This window comes from Notamacropus eugenii, chromosome 4 (assembly GCF_028372415.1).
Source record: "Notamacropus eugenii isolate mMacEug1 chromosome 4, mMacEug1.pri_v2, whole genome shotgun sequence".
Lineage (NCBI taxonomy): Eukaryota > Metazoa > Chordata > Mammalia > Diprotodontia > Macropodidae > Notamacropus > Notamacropus eugenii.
In genome coordinates, this window is record NC_092875.1 from 173,533,900 (window position 1) to 173,558,960 (window position 25,061).

A 25,061-nucleotide genomic window follows, 5' to 3' on the forward strand; every position below is an offset into this window, starting at 1 on the left:
GGAATGCCTGGTTCAAATCGAAGCCAAAACCTGGCAGCTGGATTCTTGCTTTGGAGACAGGACAGAGAAAGGGTGCAAGCAGTACGCCCCCTTTGTGCACTTATTTGTAAAAGTAAGGGCCATCGAGAATCTTATAAAGTTAGTTCTGAAAACTCAGTAATACTGCCCCAAATAAGTACCAGGGAGATTAAACTGCTGGGGAGAGAAAGCAGCACGCTGCAGCGCCCCAGAGCCTGCCGGAAGTGCGTGGGAGGGTCCTTACGCTCCACCCTCCGGATGAAGGGTATCATATCCGGATTGGTATTGAGGACTCATTCCTCCTTTCGTTCTTCTGCGGCCGGAGCGCATGCGCGACGATTCCCTTCCAACTACCACCTTCCCCTGTCCCGGCAGCCGCCGCCGCTGCCGCCGAGGAGTGGGGAAGTTCAAAATGGCCGCCGTGGAGTCTCAGCCGCCGCGGGAAGCGCCGGAGTGAGTGATAATTCTTGGTAGTGTAACGGCGGGAAGGCCGAGGCCGGGGAGGAGAGCCGGAGGGCAGATATGGATGAACTGCAAGGGGGGGAAGGGAAGTTGAGGCCTAAGCGGCAGAACCAAAGTTTGCCTCTCTTTTCCTGTTCTGCTGTGGGGAGGGGAGGACGCAGTGTCAGCGGCCGGAGGACGGCGGCGAGGTGGCGGGCCGCTCGCGAGCCGCGCGCTGCAGCCCTCTTGCTGGTGCCGTGGCTGTTGGAGCCCGAGGCGGCTGCGGCCTGACGCGCGTCGTTGGCCCGGGAGGCGCAGGCGCGAGCGGCCTCGACAGGTCCGGGGCGCGTGGCCGGCGCCTGCGTCGCCCCTCCCCGGAGCCCCTCCGGAAGCGGGCTGGGGAGCTGGCCGCCGTGGCCTCGCGCGGGGAGTGGGTTCTCGGAGCGGGCGTGGGGCTGTTTCCACGTGTAGCCTGCCCTGCTTTTGTCACCCTGTCCCCGTGTAATGAGATTTAGCATCGGGAGCGGAGGGCAGCACGGGCCCTTCAGACTGCTCAGTTTAAAACTTAAATTACAGACTATTTTTTGGCAGATGGCGGCGGAGAAGAAGACCATCCAATTCCTTGTGCCACCCAGTCGGTTTCCCAGCATTTATTGGCATTCTGATCACCGACAGTTAAACTTAAGGTAGCAGGGTAGTGGTACCCTACCGTTTCAAGGCCTCGAAGTTTGGCTCCAGATTGTACCTTTTATAAGAATGAAACGATGAAGAAGTTAATCTAGTGAAAATGAGGTTTTCTGAAAAAGTTAAAAAAAAAAAACCCAGTGCACTTAAATACAAGAGATAAAGGTACCAAAAACAGTATCGCTATGCTGTGCAAATATGTTTTTTGGTTTTTGTGCATCGACTAAAAAGTTTGTGGTTCACCCCTCAAAAACTGCAAATAAGAAAGGTGTGTAACTGCCATTGGGGGGTGGGGGGGAGGGATGATGTAATTCACATTTGTAAATTGGAGACAAAAGTTTTTCCAGCTGGAAGCACTGAAACTGAAAAGTTGACTCTATACATTAGTGCCTGAGTTCTGAGTCCCTAAAAGTAAACTTTTTGTCTTTCCCTGCTATAAAATTAAAAAGTTATCGTTAGCAGTCTTTTAGAACTGTCTCTTACACAGGAAATCGGATTTCAAATTGATGCCAAACCTATTTAACTGGTGGCACAACTGGAACTAGAAGAATGCTTTGGGCTGGGAGAAGTTTATTGTTCTATTAACCAGTGCAGAAGCTTGCAGTGACTAATTAAGGAAATGGATACTGAAAAAGTGAGATATCTGGGTTGTTTTTGAGGGGTTTAGATTTCTGTTTGAATCATTCAGCAATTACTTGAATACCAAATAATAAGCATTTATTAAGTGCTTAACTTTGAGGAGTACAAAGAAAGTTCAATGCAGTTCTTGTCTTCAAGGAGCTCTCATTCTAAAGAGTGTTAGGTATTTACAATATGTAATATTAGGTACATACAAGTTATGTAGAGAAGAGAAGATGATCAGGACTGGGGAAGGTCACTTGGAATATGGTGGATTTTTATCCTGAAGGAATCTAGGGAACCCTAGAGGCAGAAGTGAAAAGGGAGTGTATTCCATGTGGAGGGAACTAGTCCAAAGGAACCAAGGTACTGTGGGGAATACTGTTGAGAGTAATAGGGGCAAGACAAAGATAGGTAAGTTTTTTTTGTTCTTGCTGTCAAGGACCTTAATATAAAATAAAAGTAGGGCAAAAGCCTATGCCCTACTTTTGAGTCCCTTAAACATTTCAGGGGAAAATTTTTACCTGTTGAACCATCAAATATTTAAAGTTATCTAATTTAGTCTTAGTATTAAGTAGTAGTATTATAGCAAGTAATAAATTTGAGGATTACACATGTACTCAGACTCTCTATACACTGAATTCTTATAGAGAATTACTTTCCTCAAAATATAATCCAAAACATAAACATAGGAGAGGAAGTTATTCTTAAGTTTACAAGAAGCTATGGATAAATTACCAGTATTTAATACCACTTTTCCCACTCTCTATTTTGATGGTCCTTCAACTTTCCTACAGACATTTCATACATTCTAGTGTCTTGAGATCTGACATCTTAGCAATTTACTAATTTTCCCACTGCCTGATTATTTTCTTCTTCTCTGCTTCCAGTTTGAAAATAATGCCCTAAGTATTCCTGCATTTTAAGATCCTTGGGTTTGAAACAGTAATAATGAATATTTATTATTGAGTAGTTTGAAAACTGTCTACCCAGCTACAATTTTAAATTTCAACATGTTAGCTCATTTAAATTTAGTAAAATGTTTATTAAACATCTGTGTACAGAGATTACTTTATTAAACATAGAGGGAGATAAAAAGATCAAAGCCCCCCTGCCCTCCTGGAACTTAAAGAAAAATAAGATGATAGGGCACACAAAAATAAGTAGGATATTTAATTAGATCATAAAAAATCAAAATAATATTGCAAACATGCCAGAAGAGAATGGTAGCAAAGGTTGTGTAAAAGGTCTGAGTAGAAAAGTAATCATTGATGGGGAAGGGAATTTAAGGAAGACCTCCTGAAGGAGATAACATCTGGGTTAGGCTTTAAAACAGGAGTTTTTAGTCTGGGGACCCATGATCTTGTTTTTGTTTGTTTAAAAAAATTTTGATAATTGTATTTCAATTTAATTGATTACCTTAAGAATCTTAATGTATTTTATACATTTAAAAACATTCAGAGAAGTGAAAGGTGACATAAACATGGTTAAAAAGCCTTGCTTTAGATGAGTGAGTAGAAGTGCAGATAGAGAGGAAGAAAAGAGTATTCTAAATATAGGAAACACAGTAAGGCATTGAAACTAGAAAATATTGAACATATACAGGAATAGTTAAGTAGTCCAGTTTATGTGAATCATAGAATATGAAGGGTTGATTAATGTGAGATAATTCTAAAAAACTAGGTGGCCCCAGATTCTGTGTTGAATGACAAGCTAAGGAAGTTAAACCTTAGTCATTAATCAGTGGGAATCAAAGAAGGATCTGGGCCAGAGAGCTTACTTGACCTTCTCTGCATAATGTATGACAGCAGTATGAAGGATGTTTTGAATGATGGAAAGTTGAAAGATTACATAGAGGAATGCCTATTAGAGGCTACTTTCATAGTCATTCACAATGAGAACATCTGCCAACATAGTTGTTTTGGAAATGTAGGGAAGGGGATGAATGTGAGAAAGATAATAAGTGTAGAATTAACTCCTCCCTTACCTCTCATGTCCAAAGATAGCACCATGGTTTAAATCCTGGAAGACTGAGTGAATGTTTTTACCTTTGATGGGAAGTATGAGGTCATGAGGAGAAACTGGATTTGAGAGAAAAATTAAGCTTAGTTTTAAGATGTTGTAACCTGGATATACTAGTGGAGAGGTATAAGATGTACTTATCATGCTCAGAAGAGAGTTCAGGTGGAGAGATACAGATTTGAAAATTTTCTGCTTAAAAGCAATAGTTGAAGTGCTGGGAGTAAAGTTTTCAAGGGAGTCCAAAATAACTTTTATCTGAAGCATCCACGTGATTAATTGTGTGTTCATCCTTTGTTGCGGAAGAAGACCATGCCATCAGAGATATAATGACATGACTTGCACTTGACTTTGTTTTGAGTGAGGGAGGGCTGTGCAGGTCACCAGCCTCACTTCTCCAGAGCCATCTGAATCCAGTGACCAGATATTCATCAGGATGACTGGATTTGACTTAGGATGAGGCAGTTGGGGTTAAGTGACTTGCCTAAGGTCATACAGCTAATGAGTGTCAAGTGTCTGAAGTGAGATTTGAACTCAGGTTCTCCTCACTTCTGTGCTGGTGCTCTGCACCACCTAGCTGCCCTAATATGATTAATTACATGGAGAAAGAAAATGAAGAACATACCATGGAAGAATATTTAAAAGGTGTCTGGAAGAGAACTAGGAATTAGAAAATGAAGGAAATTAAAAGATCTGTTTGAGAAATAGGTGAGCATTGTCTTTGCCAAGGGAATAGGAAAGATGGTCCACAGTATCAAATACTAGAATCCCAAGAGAATAAAGACTGGGTTTGGCGATGAAAAGTATTCATAACCAAGAATTTTGACCATGAAGGGAGGTCTTCAGAATTTGGGAGATTCAAGCATATTTATAGACAGATAGAGAAGAATAGTGAAGCTAGAAAAGAGCTACCTGTATCTCTATCTGAGCTTTACCCCTTGTCTCTTCTCTATAATGGTGTTTTTTTTTTTAAAAAAAAAGTTTTATTGGTCCTTTGGTTTTTTACACATTGTTATTTGTTTGTATGCCATGGGATGATTACCTTTCCTGGAATTGAACAGTCCTTTGTAACAATGAAAAAAAAGGTTTAGAAAAACCACTGGTTAGAGTAACCACATCAGACAAACTTAGCAACATTCTGCCCTCCCAAGTATCAATCTTTAATCACTGACTTCTTGATGAACATCTCCATCTTTGTGTCCTCTTTTCATCTCTAACTTGACATAGCCAAAATGTAACTCATTTGTCCCTCCCAACTTCTCTATAGTTTCATTTAATTTTTCACTGTTATTTAATAATCATTATAAATACATATAATTCAATATACAGAAAAGAAGTAGCTTACCATTAAATTAAAATTAAAACATTAAATCTTGATTATATGTTTTTTTAAAGATGTTTTACATGTATGTAAACATTCTGCGTGTTCAGTTTAATAGGGTAGTAATAAACCTGCTCTACTTGTTTCTTTCCTCGTAGAAACTTTTTTGTTTTCTCTGCTTTTAATATTGTTTTTTATTAATTACACTTTGGGGGAGTATATTTATCTAATCTAGCACCCCTCCTCAATTAGAAGTCCTTAATTGTGACATGTACATAATTCAGCAGAACAAAACAACTTATCAGCCATGTACAGAGATGCATCGTTCGTTCTGCATTTTGAGTCAATTACTTATATTTATATTTGTCTTATATGATATCACCTGGATATCTCACCAACAGCAAAAATCAGATCAGGAGGCAACAAATGCAGAACTCACTGTCTGAGATAAAGTACCTATTTTCTTAAATATCAGACACTAAAGCAATTTGGTAACTATAGAAATAATGTATTTTTTATAGCTGGATTGAACCTTACCAACCATTTAGTCCAGCCCCCTGATTTTGTAGTGACTTAATTAGTGACAGAGCCAAAATCTAGCCATCCCAATCCAGTGTCAAAACTTTTCAACATGGCCATACAAACTCAGAAGGTTAAAAAAAAGGGATATGGCCTGGTTTACTAGCACCAAAGAAAGAAATATCCTTTGATTTATCAGTGGCAACCTAGAACTAGTTTTTTAGCCAGTACAGGCCCTTTGTAGTTTATACAGACTTTTGCATTCCTACCACTTGAAGAAAAAGTAGGACCACCTGAAGGTTCTAAGTACAGGCAAAGCATTCTCATGTCAGAAAAGGAAACCCTTTTGTTGCTGTGGTATAATTGATGGTTGTTATGTGCAGCATGGTTTGTTCTTAGTTGGAGTAGAATTATAAACAGTAAATAACAAATAAATTTCAATTTCTGTTCCTTGCCTCTTACTAGCACAAGGTTTAAGAGGCATCAGCAATACTGTGCAAAATTAAATTTTTGCCTGTTAACAAAACTAGACAGCCAGGGTAATTTTGCTTTAGGTCCTTTTTCTCAAGGAGAAAGGGATAATTATTGCCCCTTGATGATGTTTATTTACTGGAAAAACTCCCGATTCCTCACTGGTACCTAAAGCTCAAAATATACAAAAGTAAGCATCTTTTAAAACCTTGCTTTTTCTGATAACCAGAGCAATATCCTACAGTTGATGATGGGGGATGGAGTGAAGCCACAGGTATAGAGAATTAGTTTGAGCTAGATTATATGCCCTTTTCTGAAACAGGAAAGGAGAAAAGAATAAATGATGATGCTCACAACTTTTGAGTAGAAAGAGGGAAATTGAAGAAACTTTCTTCCAAAGACCTCAGTCTTTCAGTTATAGAGGAAACTAAGTCATCTGCTAAAACTGGGACTTGGGAACATTGGAAGCTTGAGAAGACTCCAAAGGAAATGAAAACAGGTGTCCTAAGAGCAGAATAGGATTTTTAAGCAGCATAAGAGGACAGAAGTAAAGTGAATTGTCAGCTTTACTAGCTCTTAAAATGACTTTACAGAAAAAAAGTCATTTAATTAAATCTGAATGTTCTAGGAACATGGCTACTTTTAACAGTATTTTCAAGGTTTTTCACATTTGTTTTTATTGTGCAAATGTCCACAAGTTTGGGCTTCCATGACTAGACTAAACAGATGGTTTTACAATGAAAATACAAATTTAAATAGTGTTTTCTGAGAGGGAAGTAAAATCTGTGTAGAGTTAGATTTAGACTACAATAGAGAACGCAGATGGTTTAATATGTTTATTTAGAAAGAAACCTTCCACTGAAGTCCTGCTCTGCAATGTCATGATACTCAGGTGACAGATTTCCTCATTCCCACTCTTCCCCACACTCCTTGAGGTCTGTTACTGCTAACAGAGCACAAGCTTTGGCTGGTTCTACTAAGCTGAAGATATTTCAAGTATAGTCCTAGCAACAGATTGTTTGTTATCATAGGAACAGTCTAGCCCAGGGATTTGAATTCAGTCAGAGGGCTGCACTTGAGGAATCAGAGGGCCACATGTGGTCTCTAGGCTGCAGGTTCCCCACCCCTGAGCCCCTGGTTGCTATCACCACCTCCTGATTTTTCACCTTATACCATCTCCGTAGGGTTGTTACCTATTATTTATTTCAGTGGAGTGGTTACCTGTTTTTTGTTTCTCTGGATGGAGCATCTGCATGGATAACAGATCCTTGAAATATTGAAATAACTATCAGCTATAGTTATCTACTACAAACAGATTAATTGTATGACTATTTTAAATACATCAGCCTTATAGAATGTTAGCCTTGGAAAGCAACTTAAAGAAGTCATCTAACCCAGTTTCTTAGTGAGGAATCTTGATGACATTCTTAAAAACAATGTTTATCCACCCTCAGCTTGAATACCTACCTTGATGGCAATGTGGGAGGTAGCATTTTTCATTTTTTTAACAGCTAATTAAGCTGACTAGAAAGTTCTTTCTTAGATTAAAATGAAATCTGCTTCACTTCTGCTCATTTGTGTTAGTTCTGCCCATTTGGTCGGTACAAAAGTTTGTTCTCTCTTCCACATGACAGCTCTTGAAATATTTTTGTCAGTGTCCCTATTGAAATGGGGCACCCAGAACTGAACACAACACTTGTTTCACCAGTGCAGGATACAGCGAATTATTATCATTCATATGTGGAATGTATTTCATTTAATATGGCCTAAAATTGTATTAAAATGCTTCTAGCTCTTTTTTGGATGAATTTTTTTTAACCCGTTTAGGACTTTTTGATCAGAAGAATATTCAACTCAGCAGACAGTGCTGAAGTAAATAAAATAGTCCTTGCCCTTATTGGTATAAGGGCTCAGAGACAGAAAACAGATAACCATCTATGTCTTTGCATGATATTACCTAATTATATATCTTTCCATATACTTTTATCCCTTTCAGATTCCTTAGTTATAGCACTATGAGCTCTTGAATTTCAATTTATTAAATGTTTAGCTACTCCATCTACCTTTGTGTTCATGGTAGATTTGAAAATCATACCCACACTGATAGTGTTGAACCATAAAACCAGAGGCCTTGTCATGCCCCTGGAGACATCCTTCTAGATTGACATGAATCCATTGAGCTATAATATACTCTGGTTATGGTTGGTCAGCCTGCTACAAATCTAATTACTATATCTATTATAATCCAGTTCGTAGAACTTTATTTTGTTTATAAGGATGTCTTGAGATTTTCTGAATGCCTTATTGAAAGCAAGATACACCCTCTGCATAGTATTTTTTTTTGACTTAATAATCATATCCAAAAAATTAATGGTTTGTTTGCAATGTTATGTATGGGCTTGGTGAATCTGTTCTTACCCTGGATTAATGTTCATGACTTTAATAAACTGTTAAAAATTAACAGACTTATTGGTTTGTAGTTTTACTCATTTTGAAAATGAGGATTGCATTTGTTTGTTTCTTGTTTCCTGGCATCTCCTTTGTTCTTTAAGTTTTTCTTCTCCTCCCCCTTTCCCGGCCAATTTCAGTAGCAGCATGATGTTTTCCCAGCTATCCTCCTTACCTTTATCAGGGACTACAAATCTCTCTCCCTTGGAGCATGAAGACTTGTCCCATAAAGAGCCTATATTTTCTGTGGCAGCACAGAAGGCAGAGTGACAATTGAAGAAAAAAATAAGGGTACTCTCGTATTCCTAGTAAGATCTGATAGTACCATAAACCAATAAGGTTGGAGAGAGACTTGCTTACAGGAAAGGGTTCTTAAAATCAGGGCATTAACTAGGAATGTTGTTGCTTATGACAAAAAAAAAGTCAAAAACATACGTAAGTGAAAGACCAGGGATTATAACCTCACTCTGGTGCTTTCTAATTTGAAGGTCTTCCTAGAGTGCTCCATTCCACCCAACCTCATCCCCTCCCCCTATTGTTTAGATTACTGCCATCTCTCACTTAAATCCAATTCATTTGCATGTCATGGCCACCCTGAAGTCTTGATCTTCTTCGAGATTGAAAGACAAATGGCAGCTACAGATTACTGCTAGAAAGGAAACAACTGGGAGCCAAAATCCACCTTCCCTGAAACCTAGATCATCTGAATAATTCCTTAGGATAACAGGATGGGAAAATTGTAACAAGAAAGCAATTCTTTGTTAGCAGTTGTTTCCTTTCTATCTGGCAACTTTTAGGAACTCCCATTACCCGGAACAAAGAGGCAAACAGATATCAGCCTTTGCTATGAACCAGCCATGTGCTTTTACAGGAATTCTCGATAATTATCTCCGCTCTGAACGCTGTTTTCTTTAAAGAGTTCCTTATCAAGTCTCAAGTCTACGAAGCAGCCTTCAGAGGCTGGGGTGGGAGTGAGTGGGGTGGTATCAAGAACCCCTCCTTTCACACAAGCACATCTTCACTGTCTCTGGGAAGGTGGAAGGGGACAGCTGATAGTTTGTAGTGATTTTTTTTTTTTAAGGGACTGATTTGTGATCACATTTGTGATCCTCCTTACTCTCAAATATATTATTTGTGCTTAGAACTTTATATGTGGCAGCTGCATGGTGCAGTGGATAGAGCACTGGGGCCTGGAGTTAGGAATACCTGATTCTACTGCAGGTGCTTCTAGCTATGTAATCCCTGGGAAAATCATTTAACCTCTCTCTGCCTCCAGTTTCCTCAGCTGTAAAATGGAGGTAATAAAACAGTCTACCTCCCAGGTTTGTTGTGGGGATCAAATGAGTTACTATTTGTAAAGCACTTAACATACTTTAAAGTGCTACGTAAATGCCAGCTATTATAATGTTCTGAGAGGAATGTTAAATCATTTGATAGTATCTCGAAGTGCTTTGCAACTATGTAATATCTAGAAATTATTTTTAAAATGAGGCATTTTGTATAATTACATGATGTGATTTTTAAACTTTATTTTATGTATTATAGGATGGAAGATGCAGATAATTCTGAAAAGAGCATAAATGAAGAAAATGGAGAAGTATCAGAGGAGGACCAATCTCAAAATAAGCACAGTCGACACAAAAAAAAGAAGCACAAACATAGAAACAAACACAAGAAACATAAACATTCTTCAGAAGATGACAAGGACAAAAAACATAAACATAAACATAAACATAAGAAACATAAACGAAAAGAGGTTATTGATGCCTCTGACAAAGAAGGTGCATCTCCAGCAAAAAGAACTAAAATTGATGACTTAGCTTTGTTGGAAGACTTGGAGAAACAAAGAGCTTTGATTAAAGCTGAACTTGATAATGAGTTAATGGAAGGAAAAGTTCAATCTGGGATGGGGCTAATATTACAGGGGTATGAGTCAGGCTCTGAAGAAGAGGGAGAAATACATGAGAAAGCAAGAAATGGGAATAGATCAACTGCTCGATCATCAAACACTAAGGGGAAACTTGAACTTGTAGAGAATAAAAATAGTTCAAAGAAACGAAGCAAAAGCAGGTCAAAAGAACGGACTAGACATAGATCTGATAAAAAGAAAAGCAAGGGAAGTGTTGAAGGAGTTAAAGAAAAAACAACCAGAAGTAAGTCTAAAGAAAGAAAAAAGTCCAAAAGTCCATCTAAAAGAAGCAAATCTCAAGATCAAGCAAGAAAATCAAAATCGCCAGCACTTAAAAGGAGATCTCAGGAGAAAATTGGAAAGGCCAAATCCCCTATTGAGGATAAGATTAAATTAGAAGATAAAAGTAAATCAAAAGATCGAAAGAAATCCCCAATCATAAATGAAAGCAAAAGTCGTGATCGTGGAAAAAAATCCAAATCTCCAATAGAACTAAGAAGCAAATCCAAAGACAGAAGGTCGAGATCCAAAGATAGAAAATCCAAACGATCTGAGACAGATAAAGAAAAGAAGCCAATTAAATCACCCTCTAAAGATGCTTCCTCTGGTAAAGAAAATAGGTCCCCAAGTAGAAGACCAGGTCGTAGTCCTAAAGGAAAAAGTTTATCTCCCAAACAGCGTGATAAATCAAGACGAAGTAGGTCCCCACTACTTAATGATAGGAGGTCCAAGCAAAGTAAATCACCATCTCGGACTCTTTCTCCTGGTAGAAGAGCAAAGAGTCGTTCAGTGGAAAGAAAACGAAGAGAACCAGAAAGGAGAAGGCTTTCTTCTCCAAGGTAATTTCATTAAAATTTTTAAACTCAGTACTTTAAATAAATTTACCAGTATCTAGAATTTACCCTATCTTTTTAAAAATTACTAAATAATTTTAGTTAATGCTTTGAACTATATGTGAAAGGATTATGGGCAAACTATCAAATTTACATAGTAAATGAATATTCATTTTTTTAATAGGAATGGAAATGGGTTAAGTAATGAAACTTCACCTTGAGACTGCTGTTGACTAGCTTTACACTTTGAAAAACTCTTGACTTAGGCCTGTCTTCAATTTAGTAAGTCACTTTGTATATAGAAAATTAGTTTGGTTTCAGAAGCCAATATAAGCCCATTTATAAAAAGATTAATGAATTATGGAGAAAAGCTTTGTAGTCTGGAGAAACTTTTCTTTATTCTACCATACAGAAAGATGTTCAAGATGAGTTAACATTCTAACTTGAAAATATGCCTTCCTATTTGCAAAGTGGGGAAATGTGTAAATGATTGGTTTAGTTGGGATCATAAGATCATAGATTTGTAGCTGGAAAGCACCTTAGAGGTCATCTAATCCTACCCCCTTGTTGTACAGGGGAGATTGTGATTTGCCTAGGGGCATTTTCACAGCTATAAAAAGAGGATTGGTCTAACTTGACCTTTGAGAACCCCTTCTAGCTTTTAATCAATGATCCCATAATACTAAGCTTGATCTAATACATTATTGCTAGAGTAAATGCAGTCTTCTTGCTGTAACCTTAATATATTTACAATCCCTATTCTATATTTGAAATATTTCCAGTTGTAACCTCTTTGACATGAAATGCATAGAGTAGAACTTCAATGGAAAAATAAATTTAGAATATTTCTAAAGGTTAAGATTATTATGCTAGGACTTTAGTGGAAGAATATTTTTATACTATTTCTAAAAGTGTTCTGCTTAGTATTCTTTTAAAAGAAGGAGTTTTAGAAGGTCAGTACATCAAAGGATCTGTCCATGCAGCCCACTTATGACAATAAAACTTCTGTAGATTAATATGGAGAGTCAGTATACTCTAGAGGGTAGAATCCTGGAATTAGGAAAATCTGTGTTTATATTTCACAGGCAAGGCATTTAACCTCTCTTCAGTTCCTCCTCTGTCAAATGAGGTGTTTGTAATAGGTGGCTTCTAAAGTCCCTTGTAGCTCTAAATCTATTGTCTTATGACTGAGGATCAGGAAGATTGTGACTTGCTCATGCCAAGACAGCTAGTAAATGGCAGAACCAAATTCTAAACCCAGGTCTTCTTGATTACAAGTTCAGCATTCTGCTATGCCATGCTGCTTCTTGAGAAGAGTCAGTGGTTCAGTGGAAGGAATACTGAATCTGGACCTTTGTTTACCTGCTGTCTTTGCCACGTTTTCCCTGAGTGACCTTGGGTAAATCACTTTATCAGACTAGGCTCTTTAAAGGGCCCTTACAGTACCTAATCTGTGATCCTAATTTTTATATGAAAGTTGATAAATTATGAGTTTTAGATTACAAGTATTAGAATATATATACTTTCAGTGATAGATTTGATTTTGCATTTATGTTAGAAAATACAATTATTTGTTCATCAAAACTAAAAGCAGATACTTGATCATTTCCATCTGAAGAAGATAATTAGATATTTGGGATCTTCTTAACTGGCTAAACATTTACTTAGGGTGGTCTACATTTCTGTGCTTGCTCTTTTTAAATCTCTATAAAAGTGAGTTCATATAGACTTAGAAAATTCATCAGAAGTTATTTATTCCTTAATACTATGTACTTGAAAAATGAATTTTTATAGACATCAGAGTTTTAATGTAGCCCAAATTTAAACTACATAGACTTCTTTTGAAAAACTACATAGGCCTTTCTTTTGAGTTTTCAGATGTTTCAGGTTTTAAAATTACATTTTAAAAAATCCTCTGATGTGCACATGTCAGGTATAACTTGTGTTGTGGAAAAAGCAGTTTTATGCAGACAGCTTCTGCTGCTCTAATTTAGATAAAGGTAGCAAAGATCCAGTCTTTGACTTAATTTTATCAAGGTCATGGAATAAATACAAAACTGTATTTGTGCTTTGGATTGTGAAAATTTAACAGGGCTTTAAGTGTATTTAAAGGCACCATTTCAATTGCAGAAGTGGAATTTTATTTCATAAGAGTATTTTCTCTTTTTTGTGTATTCTCATTCTTTTGACAGTATGTAATAGAAAAGAATATTCATTTTTATTGCCTCTTTTATTTATTGAATGATTTTGTGTGCCTTTTCTTAATGCTAAAGGCAGAAAGTTAGAAAGTTTTTTCTATTTCTTCTTATAAAACTTAGGTTGAATTTACCCATGTGTATATCCCTTTTCACCTACATGACAATTAATATTAAAAATGACTATAAGCCTTAACTCTTTCCTATTGCCACCATAAAGAAGAATGGTAAAAGAGACTATTTCTATAGTGCAGAAAGTGAAGGGAGGAGCTAGTAGGACTGAACTGAGAATTCTGCCCCTTTCTCCCATCATCTTCTCACAAGGGAATGGAAGCACCCAAAAGTGTAGAATTAAGGATAGAAACTCCTCTTGTCTCCCCTCTAGAGAGATCTGAATATTTTCTTCCTTGTAATAAACAATCACGTACTCTCAGAAGAAGAAATTCACCCCTTCCTTGCTACCAACCCACCTTTGTGAACTAGAGTGTCAATCTCATCTTTTTAGTTATTTACTTGATTGAAAATTGCAAATGATGTTTGAAAGTTTGAGGTAGTTAATATGAAAAATGTTTTTCTTGGAAGTTATTTTTTTGTGCTATAGTTTAGGCCAGCCTACTAATTAGAAGCTATCTTTGATTTCTATTTTATTTACATATCTAATTACCATGGCAGCTAGGTGCTGCTGCTGCATAGGTAAAAGGATCATAGATTTAGAGCTAGAAGAGACCTTAGAGGCCATTGAGTCCAACCTCCTCATTTTATATGTGATGAAACTGAGTCACCATACAGATAAGTGACTTGCCCAGGATCATACTAAGCGTCTAAGGCAGGGTTTGGATCCAGGTCTTACTGACTGCAAGTCTGGTACTCAATGGGTTTATAATGTTTTACAGTGATTTATCCAAACATTGGGAGCTCCTGTGAGAAACTTTTTCTACCAGTCCAGAACAGCATTTTTTCTTCAACTTAGGTATCTTATTAGTGAGTTGCCTAGAAGCACTGACACATTAAGTGACTTGCCCAGAATCTTCTATCCAGTAAGTGTCAGAGGCTGAACTCAAACCCCAGATCTTCCTGACTCTGTGGCTAGTTCTCTATCCTAATTAAGTAATTGAATTTTATTTCAAACATTTTTTAAAAATCCTGATTTTTAACACATATTACAGGTAAAAAAAAATACTACCATTTGCGTGACTTCTTAAAGCTTTTACATATTGTGTCACTTTAATGTAAATAGCATACATGATAAATGATTTTGCTTTGGGTTACCTCTGAATTAAAATATTTAACAATTTTTATTTTTAATCAAATTAATTGAACTGCTAATTGAACACTATGGGATATATCCTATTTTAATGAGTAAAAAATAATAAGTATCAAAAACAGTGCCATAAATACTACTGGTCTTTACATTGTAATTAGATTGTATGCAGGGCAGCTAGATGGTGCAGTGGATAGAGCACCAGTGCAGGAGTCAGGAGGACCTGAGTTCAGATCTCACCTCAGACACTTGTCACTCACTAGCTGTGTGACCTTGGGCAAATCACTTAACCCCAATTGCCTCATCCTGGGTCATCTCCAGTCATTCTGATGGATATCTGGTCACTGGATTCAGATGGCTCTGGAGGAGAAGTGAGGCTGGTGACCTGCACAGCCCTCACTCACTCAAAACAAAGTCAAGTACAAGTCATGTCACCATTTCTCTGATGGCATGGTCTTCTTCGGCAATGAAGGATGAACACACAGATTGTATGCATTAATGTGCTTCAAAAGTCCCTGAAAGCAACCTGTTCTTTTAACTTTGCTATTACTCATGACTCTTCTCATTAACATCTCTCCCCATCTAGTCAAACACATAGATTCTATCTCCATAGCCATCACCTACTTCAGACTTTCAACAACTCTCTTACCTAGACTATTGAAATAGTCTTCTAATGGTTTTCTTGCCTCTAATTTTTCCCCTTTCCAATTTAGCCTCCCTCCCTATGAAATATTTCTAAAGGTTAAATCTAACTATGTTGTCATTGCTTTTCTTAAGAACTTTCCACATCTCCCTGTTGCCCCTAGGGTAAAACACAAATTTCTCAGTTGGTCATTTAAAGTCTTCTGCCTTCTAGCTTTTTAACATACCTTCTTTGACTTATTTCCCACGCATCCTACGTTTCTACCAAACTGACTTACTGTCTGGTCCCAGAATTCAACATCCCATCTCTCTCCTTTGTATTGGCCTTTGAACAGACTGGCACCCCTATCTGAAATGCTTTTCATCCTCATCTCCACCCCTTAAAATGCCCAACTTTCTTCAGGTTCATACCATCTTCTATGGAAAGTGTTTCTAGATTCCTCTAGTTCAGCATTTCTTAAACTGTGGGTCAGACCCAATATGGGGTCTGACCCACAGTTTAAGAAGCACTGAGGGGTCAGGAGTAGAAAAAGTTTGAGAAACTCTGCTCTAGTTGATAGTGTACTCCTCTTAAATAATCATGTATATTTTTAGTTTTTTGCATGTTACATATTCCCAGGAGAGTAAAAAGAAGATTATTGCAGTTAGTGGGTGCTTAATAAAAAGCTTTTGGAGTTGGTAAGCATTTTCCTGGAGATAGTTTATATCAGGTTGCATATTCTTTTTATGAAGTTGCCTGTTTGCCTTGGTATAATTCTAAATTAGGAACATTGCAATTGTCAATTTTCCAGTGTATGTATAGTATATATATCATGTTGGCTCTTAATAGATGACCTTAGATGGTAAAACAGTTTAGTTTATTAAGCTAATGTCTCCTATGCATAGAAGATACAAAGACAGAAATGAAACAGTAGTTTCCTTCAAGGTGTATATATTTTATAAAGCAGGTTATAACATGTTCAAAAGTAAGTAATACAAAGTATGTACAAAGTAATTTCAAGAAGCAGAGAGTACTGATAACCTCGGGGCAGGGGGGGAATTTGAAGAAAGGCTTCAGGTAGAAAGTGACATCAAAACTGTACTTGGGATTCAGCTGAGATGAGATGAAAAAGGAGCCTCTTCCAGACACAGGAGACCATTTATGCAATGCCACAGATATGGGAGGTGGAATCTTGTGTATAAGAAATAGGATAGCAGGTTAATTTGAATGTAATATAGAGTTTAAAAAGGAGAAAAATGTGAAATAAAAATCAGAAAGATAGGAGCCAAATTGAGGGAAGGCTTTAAATGCCATTTTGAGTTTGCATTTTCTTGTTGACAGTAGGGAGTTTGAACAGGGGAGCAACATAATTGGACATGTTCTTTAGAAACATCATTTTGGCAGCCACGTGGAAGATGGATTGAAAATAGGAGAGATTGGCGGCAAGGGGAAGAATTATGAGACTATTGTAATAATACAGCTGACATGATGAGGACTTGTGATTTTATAATAGAGGTTGGATGCCAGGCTTGTTACTTGGTAACTGATTAGATAATGCAGGTTGAGAAAGATTCAAGGATTAGGTAACAAATCTTGATAATTAAAGTTTGGAGTATTAGTGTGGAATGTGGAAATATAATAAATTCCATTGCATTTATATACCGTAGATGTTTTTTTCATTCATTCCCTAATCAGTGGACACATTTTGTTCTAGTTCTTTACTATCAAAAAGTCTTGTTGTGATTATTTTGATATATGTACACCTTTTGTTTTTTTGTGGTTTTTTTTTTTAAACTTTCTGTGTGTGTGTGTCCATCCATATCCTCTCCCTTATTAGAATTTAAACTTGTTGAGAACATAAACTGTTTTGCTTTTGTCTTTGTGTGTCCAGCTCCTGAAACAGTGTCTGGTACATAGGCCCTTGATAAATTTTTGTTGTTTGGTAGGAATTTTGCTATAAAATGGGAAGATAGTTTTTAAAATGATAACATAAGGGAATGGTTAGAGTTATGAGGCTGTTTTATTTTTTGGGTTTTATGCTTTTTTAAAGAATGGGGTGGGGAGAACTAGACCTGTAGTGGAAAACTTAGTGGAACAGGAGAAATAGAATGATTAGGGAAGCAAGTCACCATAGGAAACTAAGGGGATGGATTTAGGAGAATGAGGTGTGGGGTCAGCCTTGGGGAGGAGTTGTTCAGCCAGTTATAGTATACCATTCTTCATGACCTAATAGACCATACATGCCAGGCCCTTGTAGCTATCCTCCACTATCTTTTGCAGTCTGTCCAAGTTCATATTTGTTTCCATATCTATCCATCTCATCTTCTGTCATTCCCTTTTCCTTTTGCTTTCAATTTTCCCCAACATTAGGGTCTTTTTCAGTGAGTCCTGTTTTCTCATTATGTGACCAAAATATTTAAGGTTCAGCTTCAGTATTTGACCTTCCAGTAAATAACCTGAATTAATGTCTTTATGTATTGATTGATTTAACCTCCTTGCTGTCCAAGGAATCTCACAAGTCTTCTGTTGCACTATAATTTGAAAGCATTGGTTCTGTGGTACTCAGCTTTCCTTATAGTTCACCTCTTACAGCCATACATTGCTACTGCAAAAACCATAGCTTTGACAATATGAACCTTTGTCAGCAAATGCTGTCTCTGCTTTTTAGTATACTGTCCAGATTTGCTTTCCTTCCCTTAGCTCCTCCTATGTGTAGTCTTTGAATTTTATGGCTGCAGTCACTGTCTGCAGTGATCTTTGAGCCCAAGAACATAAAATCTGATACTGCTTCCATTTCTTCTTCTATTTGCCAGGAAGTGATGGGACCAGTTGCCAAGATCTTAGTTTTTTAATATTAAGCTTCAAATCACCTTTTATACTCTCTTCTTTCATCCTTATCAAGAGGCCCAGCCCTTAATCAGAGACTAAGGAGTAGGGAATGGGAGATAATGAAGGGTTTTGAAGTATTGAATGGGAAAAGAGAAAAGGGCCTCTTCTAACCAAAAGTAGGAGTGAGGGTCTCTGTTAAATCTGAAGACATGTAGGATGTATAGAAAGAATGCTTGAAAGAGCTATTATGAAGAGGATGTTAAAGTGCTGTTTGTTTTTCAGTTGCGTCTGACTCTTTGTGATCCCATTTGGGGTTTTCTTGGCACAGATACTGGAGTGGTTTGCCATTTCCATCTCCAGATCATTTTACAGTTGAGGAAACTGAGGCAAACAGGGTTAAGTGACTTGGTCAGGGTCACACAGCTAGTAAATGTCTTGAGGCCAGATTTGACCTTAGGAAGATGAGTCTTGACTTCAGGCCTGGCACTTGATCCACTGAACTGCCTAGCTGCCCTTGATAATAAGGTGCAGAGAAGAATAAAAGGATTTCTGTGCAGCATGGAGGGCCCATGAGATTAGATAGCATAAATTGAGGTTAGATGCTTAAATTTTCAGTGAGTATATTGATCCTGGTTATAATACTTTCCTTAGCCATGTTCAGTAGCACTTGAATGGGAACAAAGAAGTTAGGTGGTAGGGGTTATCCAGGGTTGGAATTTGAAAAGCTGTGGTTGTTAGTAGAACAAGGAGACAAGGCATTCGGGGGATAACTGATGATGTACAGTTGAACTGGCCAACAATAGAGTCAAGACTGTTAAGTCAGGGAAGGGAGACCAGAGCAGGGGTGGTGTACTGGGAGAAACCAAGACTCAGAGAGATTCTAGAGGTCACTGAAAAGATTAAGAATTCAAGACAATTCTCTTTAAAGTTTTTAAAATTACAAAAGTTTATTTGATCACCTGAAACACTGTTCCTTTCTCCTATGAAATTATGAGTAAAACATTTTCCTCTTTTATAACTTTGTCTTCTGAAGCTTAACTTTGTAGTTTTAAACAAATTATATCTTAGCTCCTCCTTTGCTGTCATTTATAGCTTTAACTAGTCAGCTAGCTCACCATAGCCTGTTTGTAAAATGCAAGAATAAAACATTTGTAATCTATATTCAACAGGGTTTTCAAATATTAATTTCATTGAGAACCTTCCACCTTCTCCTACTGCCCCATTCCTTTATGACCCCTGTTCAGTACACTCCTATGGATCAACACTTTCACCTTCAGGATCAAAAATAAAATCCTTTTCAACATTCAGTTCTCTAGGCTGGCACCCTCCTACCTCTTCAATCTTCTTGCACTTTTTTTTCTACCTCTTCAATCTTCTTGCACTTTTTTTCTCCTTCAGGTATACTCTGTGATCCAGTGACACTAGCCTCCTTGCTCTTGCTTCTAGCACAAGACAGTTCCATCTCCAGAGTCTGGGGGTTTCACTGGCTACATCCCATGTCTGGAATACTGTGCTTCCTGGGTGCCATGCCTTCAAGTGTCAGCTAAAATCCCATGTCTACGAGAGCAAAAATCAAGGACAATCAACAACAACAAAATCCCATCTTCTCTGGGAACCTTTCTTGATCCCTGTTAATGTATAGTCCTCTATCATCTCCAATTTTTGTTTTACATAGGGTTGGGTTTTTGTTTTGTTTTTGCATGCTCTCATTAGACAGCTCCTTGAGAGTAGGGACTTTCTTTTACCTTTTTTTTTTTATATCCTCTGCTATTAGCACAGTGCCCAACATATAGTAAGCACTTAATTATTGACTGATTTTTAAGTACTGTCTTCCTATTTCCTGAAGACCCAGGTTTTGAAGTATCTTCAGCAGAGCTAGGGTATCAGGGCAGCACGGGAGTGGATCTAGCACCTACCTGCCTAAGCTTTGACCTGAGATAGGGACTCCTACCTAAGTAAGGATCAGTTCCATTTAAAGTACTGTAAGGTAGGCTGTATTCTAAATCGTTTGTTATTAAAAATTTATATTGGGGGCTGTTACTCATCTCATTGTATAAGCAGATCTGCTAAAATGACTGGAAATTTTTTTGAAATTTTCTCCTCCCTTTTATTCCTCCTTTTAAAAAGAAAATATGTGTAACTGATGTCATTTGCCTTTATGTCAATCATTTCCATTCTTGCTCCTCCAGATTGATAACTCCTGTTGTGTCAAAGAAAAACAGTTTTAAACAAAAACATCTTAAAACAGTAACCACATTTGACAGTGTATCTAATATTTGCCCTCATAATCCCATGGGCAAGGATAAGTTTCATTACCTGCTCTATGGGAATGGCTTTTTTTATGAACTTTTCATTTACTTGTAGTCATTATGTATATTGCATTCTCCTTTCTATGTTTCATTCTGCATCATTTTATACAAAACTTTTTCTGAATTTTTCATGTTCACCATTTATTTCTGAAGAATAATAGTCCATTTCATTTATATATACACCATAGTTTTTCTAAACATTCCTTAATCAGTGAACACCCATTTTGTCCTATGATTTTGGTATACTTTTTTAAAAAAACTTCATTTATATTGTAATCATTGTGTATATAATTCTCTTAGTTCTATTTTGCTGTCCATTAGTTCATACCAATTTTCTAATGCTTCTCTGAATTCTTAGTATTTGTTGTTTATTATAGCATAATAATATTCTGTTCCTTCACTGTACCACATTGTGTTTAGGCATTCTTCCCAGTAACTAGGTATTTATTTACTTTGTTAACATTTCTTTACTACCACAAAAAGTGTTCTTATGAATGAATGTTGGTATATAAGGGACCTTTCTTTCTATCTTTGACCTCTTTGGTGTGGGCTACAGTTTACAATTCTTTTGAGAACTGATCATATCCTTTGACCGATTATGTATTAGGGAATAGTTCTTGGTGCTTTTTGTTTTGGAGATTTGAATGTTGATGTTTGGTGCAAAGAGTTTTTCATTCTACAGTTTCTCTTTTAATTTTACTTTCCTTGATCTTATTTATGCAAAAAATTTTACAGTTATCTTTTCTCTTGTGATCTTTCCCGTCCTTTCTTAGGAGTTCTCTACTTTGCTGTAGTTGTGCAAGGTGTACCTAATCTTGCTCTCTTTGAAATTTTAGGTTGTGTGTGACCTTTTGTGTTCATATTGAATATCCATATTGATCATGCTGTGTTAACAGTCAGTATAAGATATTGGGCTACACCTAATTTCTACCAAACTGCTATCTAATTTTTTCTGCCAGTTATTGTCAGAATGGGAATAGTTCCCTCAATAATTCATGTTTTGGGGTAAATGAAATTTTAGGTTATTGTTGCTTTTTTACTGCTTTATAATTTTCTCATTATTTCCTTTGAGATTCTAGATCTTTTGTTCATTGTCAAGTTCTCAGAAGTATCTATCCCTTTGGTATATGAATACACTAAAGTTATAAAACAATTTAGATGATTGATTTAATTTTATTATGCTAGTGTGGTTCAACTCTGATCAGTCAGTCTTTCTTAAATTACTTAAGTCTTCCTGAATTTCTATAAAGTAGGGGGTTTTTTTGGCTGCAGTTTATGTAAATTTTTGCATCTTTCTTGGAAGGTTATTTCTTAGATATTTCATGTTTTATAGCTGTTTTTTTTTAAGTGGAATTTCTCTTATTTCTTGGTTTTATTAGTACTGTGCAGAAATGCTGGTGATTTTTTGCAGATTTGTTTTTCATTCGGTTACTTTATTTTTTTAATAATTTTATTATATTTGTATTATGATATATTCTTTAAATTATTTTAATTAGTTTATTTGCTGATTTTCTAAGTATACCATCATGCCATTTGCAAATAAAGGATATTTATATCTTTTTGTTGTTGCTTATACTTTTAATATTGTTATCTTGTTGCTATAGCTGGCATTCTAGGAACTATGTCAAATAATAGTGGGAAGAGGGTGCTTCCTTGCTTTATCACTGTTTGTACTGGGAAAGTCTCCAGTATTTCTCTATTGCAAGCAATGCTATTAGCTATTAGGTTTTAAATATATTGTGTTTATCATATTAAATAAGGGCTCTTCCTGCCTGTGTATTTTAGTACTTTAAATATCAGTGAATAGTAATTATTTTCCTAATGTGGAATTATCTGTGAATCCCTGGTATGAATCCATCTTGATTATGGTGAATTATTTTCTGTTTTATTTTTATTTTCTGAATTATGGTTGTAATCTTGTGAGAATTTTATGTAAAATTCTAGTTGATTTAAATACATTCTTTAAAGTTTTATTAATGGTATTAGTGGTACAAAAATCAACACCAGAAATGATTAGATCTTGGCTTTAAATAATAAATTGATTCACAAGCACTTATTTATTAAGCACTTACTATGTACCAGGCCACTATGTTAGGCTCTGGGGATGCCAAAGATGCAGATACTTATAAACAAAAAAGGAGGAGAGAATCTGGTTTTTACTTGGGAATTGCTTTTTTTTTTTTCAATCCTGCTTATCAAGTCAGAGCCAACAAGTCAAATATAAAGTACCTTTTTAAAAATAAACTTTAAAAATGTTTGTTTAGCTGTGAAGCCAGGGTACAGGGGTGTCTGGGCTTCTGCAAGTGGACCATAACATTAAAGAGAGAGAGAGAGAGAGAGAATGTGTGTGTGTGTGTGTGTGTGTGTGTGTGTGTGTGTGTGTGTGTGTGTGTGTGTGTGTGTGTGTGTGTGTGTGTGTGTGTGTGTAAATACGTATATGGCTTTTCAGTATTCCCTTTATGTCATTATATGTTATTGGGCAAATGTGTGTGTAGGTGAGGGGGCAGGGATTATGACCTTTTTTAATGCTTAAGTATTTTTTCGTTTTCTTTTCCCAGTATGTTAGATAACATGAGTTTAATTTCTTTTGTCCTTTCAAGAACGCGTACTAGAGATGATATCCTTAGCCGACGAGAGAGATCAAAAGATGTCAGTCCTATTAGCAGATGGTCTCCAACTAGAAGAAGATCAAGTAGGTCTCCTATCCGTAGGAGATCTCGTTCACCACTCAGGCGAAGCAGAACTCCAAGGAGGAGAAGCAGGTCTCCAAGAAGAAGGTAAAAATTCAGTTCAGAATAATTTTCTTTCTCTGGAAATGGTAGCATGCTAACTGGATAAAGTTTTACTTAAATATAATCTTTGTAGAGTATCGAAATATTGTAATCATTCTTTTCATGAGTATTCCTTGTTTTGTGTTAATTTTAAAAATTCTGTCAGAGTGCTTAGGTATGACAGTACATCCCAGCTGCTAGGTAGACTGAGGATGATGGGTCTCGAGCTTGGGAGTACTGAGCTGCAGTGGCTATGTAGATTGGGTGTACACTAAGTTTGGTATTATTGTAGGCAGCTTGGTTGCCCTATGGATAGAATGCTACCTCTAGAGCCAGGAAAAGCTCAGTCCAAATTTGGCTTCATACACTTATAACTGTGTGACCTTGGGCAAATTACTTAACCTCCCCCCCCCCCCCCCCCACCAGTTGTTTCTTATGCAAAATAGGGATAATAATAGCAACTACCTCCCAGGGTTGTTGTTAGAATTAAAAGGACATTTGTAAAGTACTTTGTCAATGTTGACTATTAATATGGTGAGTTCTCTGGAGCAGGGATCCTCCAGGATATCTAAAGAGAGTTGAAGCAGAATAGGTCAAAGCTCTGGGACCCATCATTAATGGAATCAGATGCACTAGTAGAATCTCAACGGCACGATAGGGAGACCTAGTCTTGAAAAAAATTAAATTAATCCTTCACTCAATTGTGCAGCAAAGCTTGATTGACTAAAAACTTTAAACAGGCAGTTTTTTCCCCTTCACTCTATTTTAGGGGTTTAGGGCTTTATTCAGAAATGAAAACTTGTAGAATATATTATTGTCAGTCATTCTGCATACTCATTCTGCCTTGAGGCAGTATGCCTGTCTCACCCTTATCAAATCATTTTAGCTCTTTAAGTCTTAGTTTCCTCGTCTCTCAGAGGGAACTAATAGTCTTGCTTGCAATGCTGAGGTTCAGATGAGATGATATTTATAAAGAACCTTATGAACTTTTAAAGCAGTATTTAAGTGTTAGTACTTAATATCACTGACATTTATAATACTGTAGTAACAATGTTTAGAATGAAAACCTTATGATTTTGCAAGATCTTCAGTCATTAAAGAGTCATTGATGAATTAACCAGCATTTGTTAAGTAGCTATGTTGTTATACAATTTAGGTGTGATAGACTATTCAGCACAAAGAGTTTACTGTCAAGTTGAGACACACTTGAAACAACTAGAGAACAGAATCATAAAGTGTCACATTGTACTTATTTTCAAATGAATAAATTGCCTGTATTTTCTTTAATTATTTTTTTTCCTTAACAGAGATAGGGGTAGGCGGAGTAGATCTCGACTTCGACGGAGGTCTCGATCTCGGGGTGGTCGTAGGCGCAGAAGCAGAAGCAAAGTAAAGGAAGATAAATTTAAAGGAAGCCTTTCTGAAGGAATGAAAGTTGAACAGGAGTCATCATCTGATGATAAGTAAGGATGGAACTTTACTGGAATTATCTTTTTATCAGAGTTTAAAGGAAATACTACTTGGTACACAAATTTATTAGCAATCATTTTTTCTAGCTGAACATCTGTTGACCGTATTCTATGAGGTTTTTGTTTTTGGTGCTTTGTTTTGGCTCAACTTCAAGATTAGCCTTTTAAACATTTTTATTTTTTATTGCATAGCCTTTTTTATTTCTCTGTTAATGTCAGTGTGACAGTGGGGGGGGGGGCGGTGTTTGCCTTTAATTAAATTTTGATTGTGTTTTTTCTTAGTTAACAAAAAAGTTTTTCTTCGCCTACCCCCCCCCCTTCCAC

General features: G+C 36.8%; 1 protein-coding gene across 17 annotated transcripts in view; it reads left to right on the forward strand.

Moving 5' to 3' along the window:
- Window positions 1-215: 215 nt before the first annotated feature.
- The window catches only part of PRP4K (pre-mRNA processing factor kinase PRP4K), a 48,907-nt gene continuing 24,061 nt past the window's right edge, over window positions 216-25,061 (forward strand). For all 17 annotated transcript variants that reach the window (XR_011965870.1, XR_011965872.1, XR_011965874.1 and 14 more), the window contains exons 1-4: window positions 216-471; window positions 10,085-11,287; window positions 23,098-23,274; window positions 24,576-24,731. Coding sequence is in view for 1 of the 17 variants with exons in the window: in XM_072603696.1 (XP_072459797.1) it covers window positions 347-471; window positions 10,085-11,287; window positions 23,098-23,274; window positions 24,576-24,731 (1,661 nt within the window). In the remaining 16 variants the exon portion in view is untranslated. The remainder of the gene's footprint in view (window positions 472-10,084; window positions 11,288-23,097; window positions 23,275-24,575; window positions 24,732-25,061) is intronic.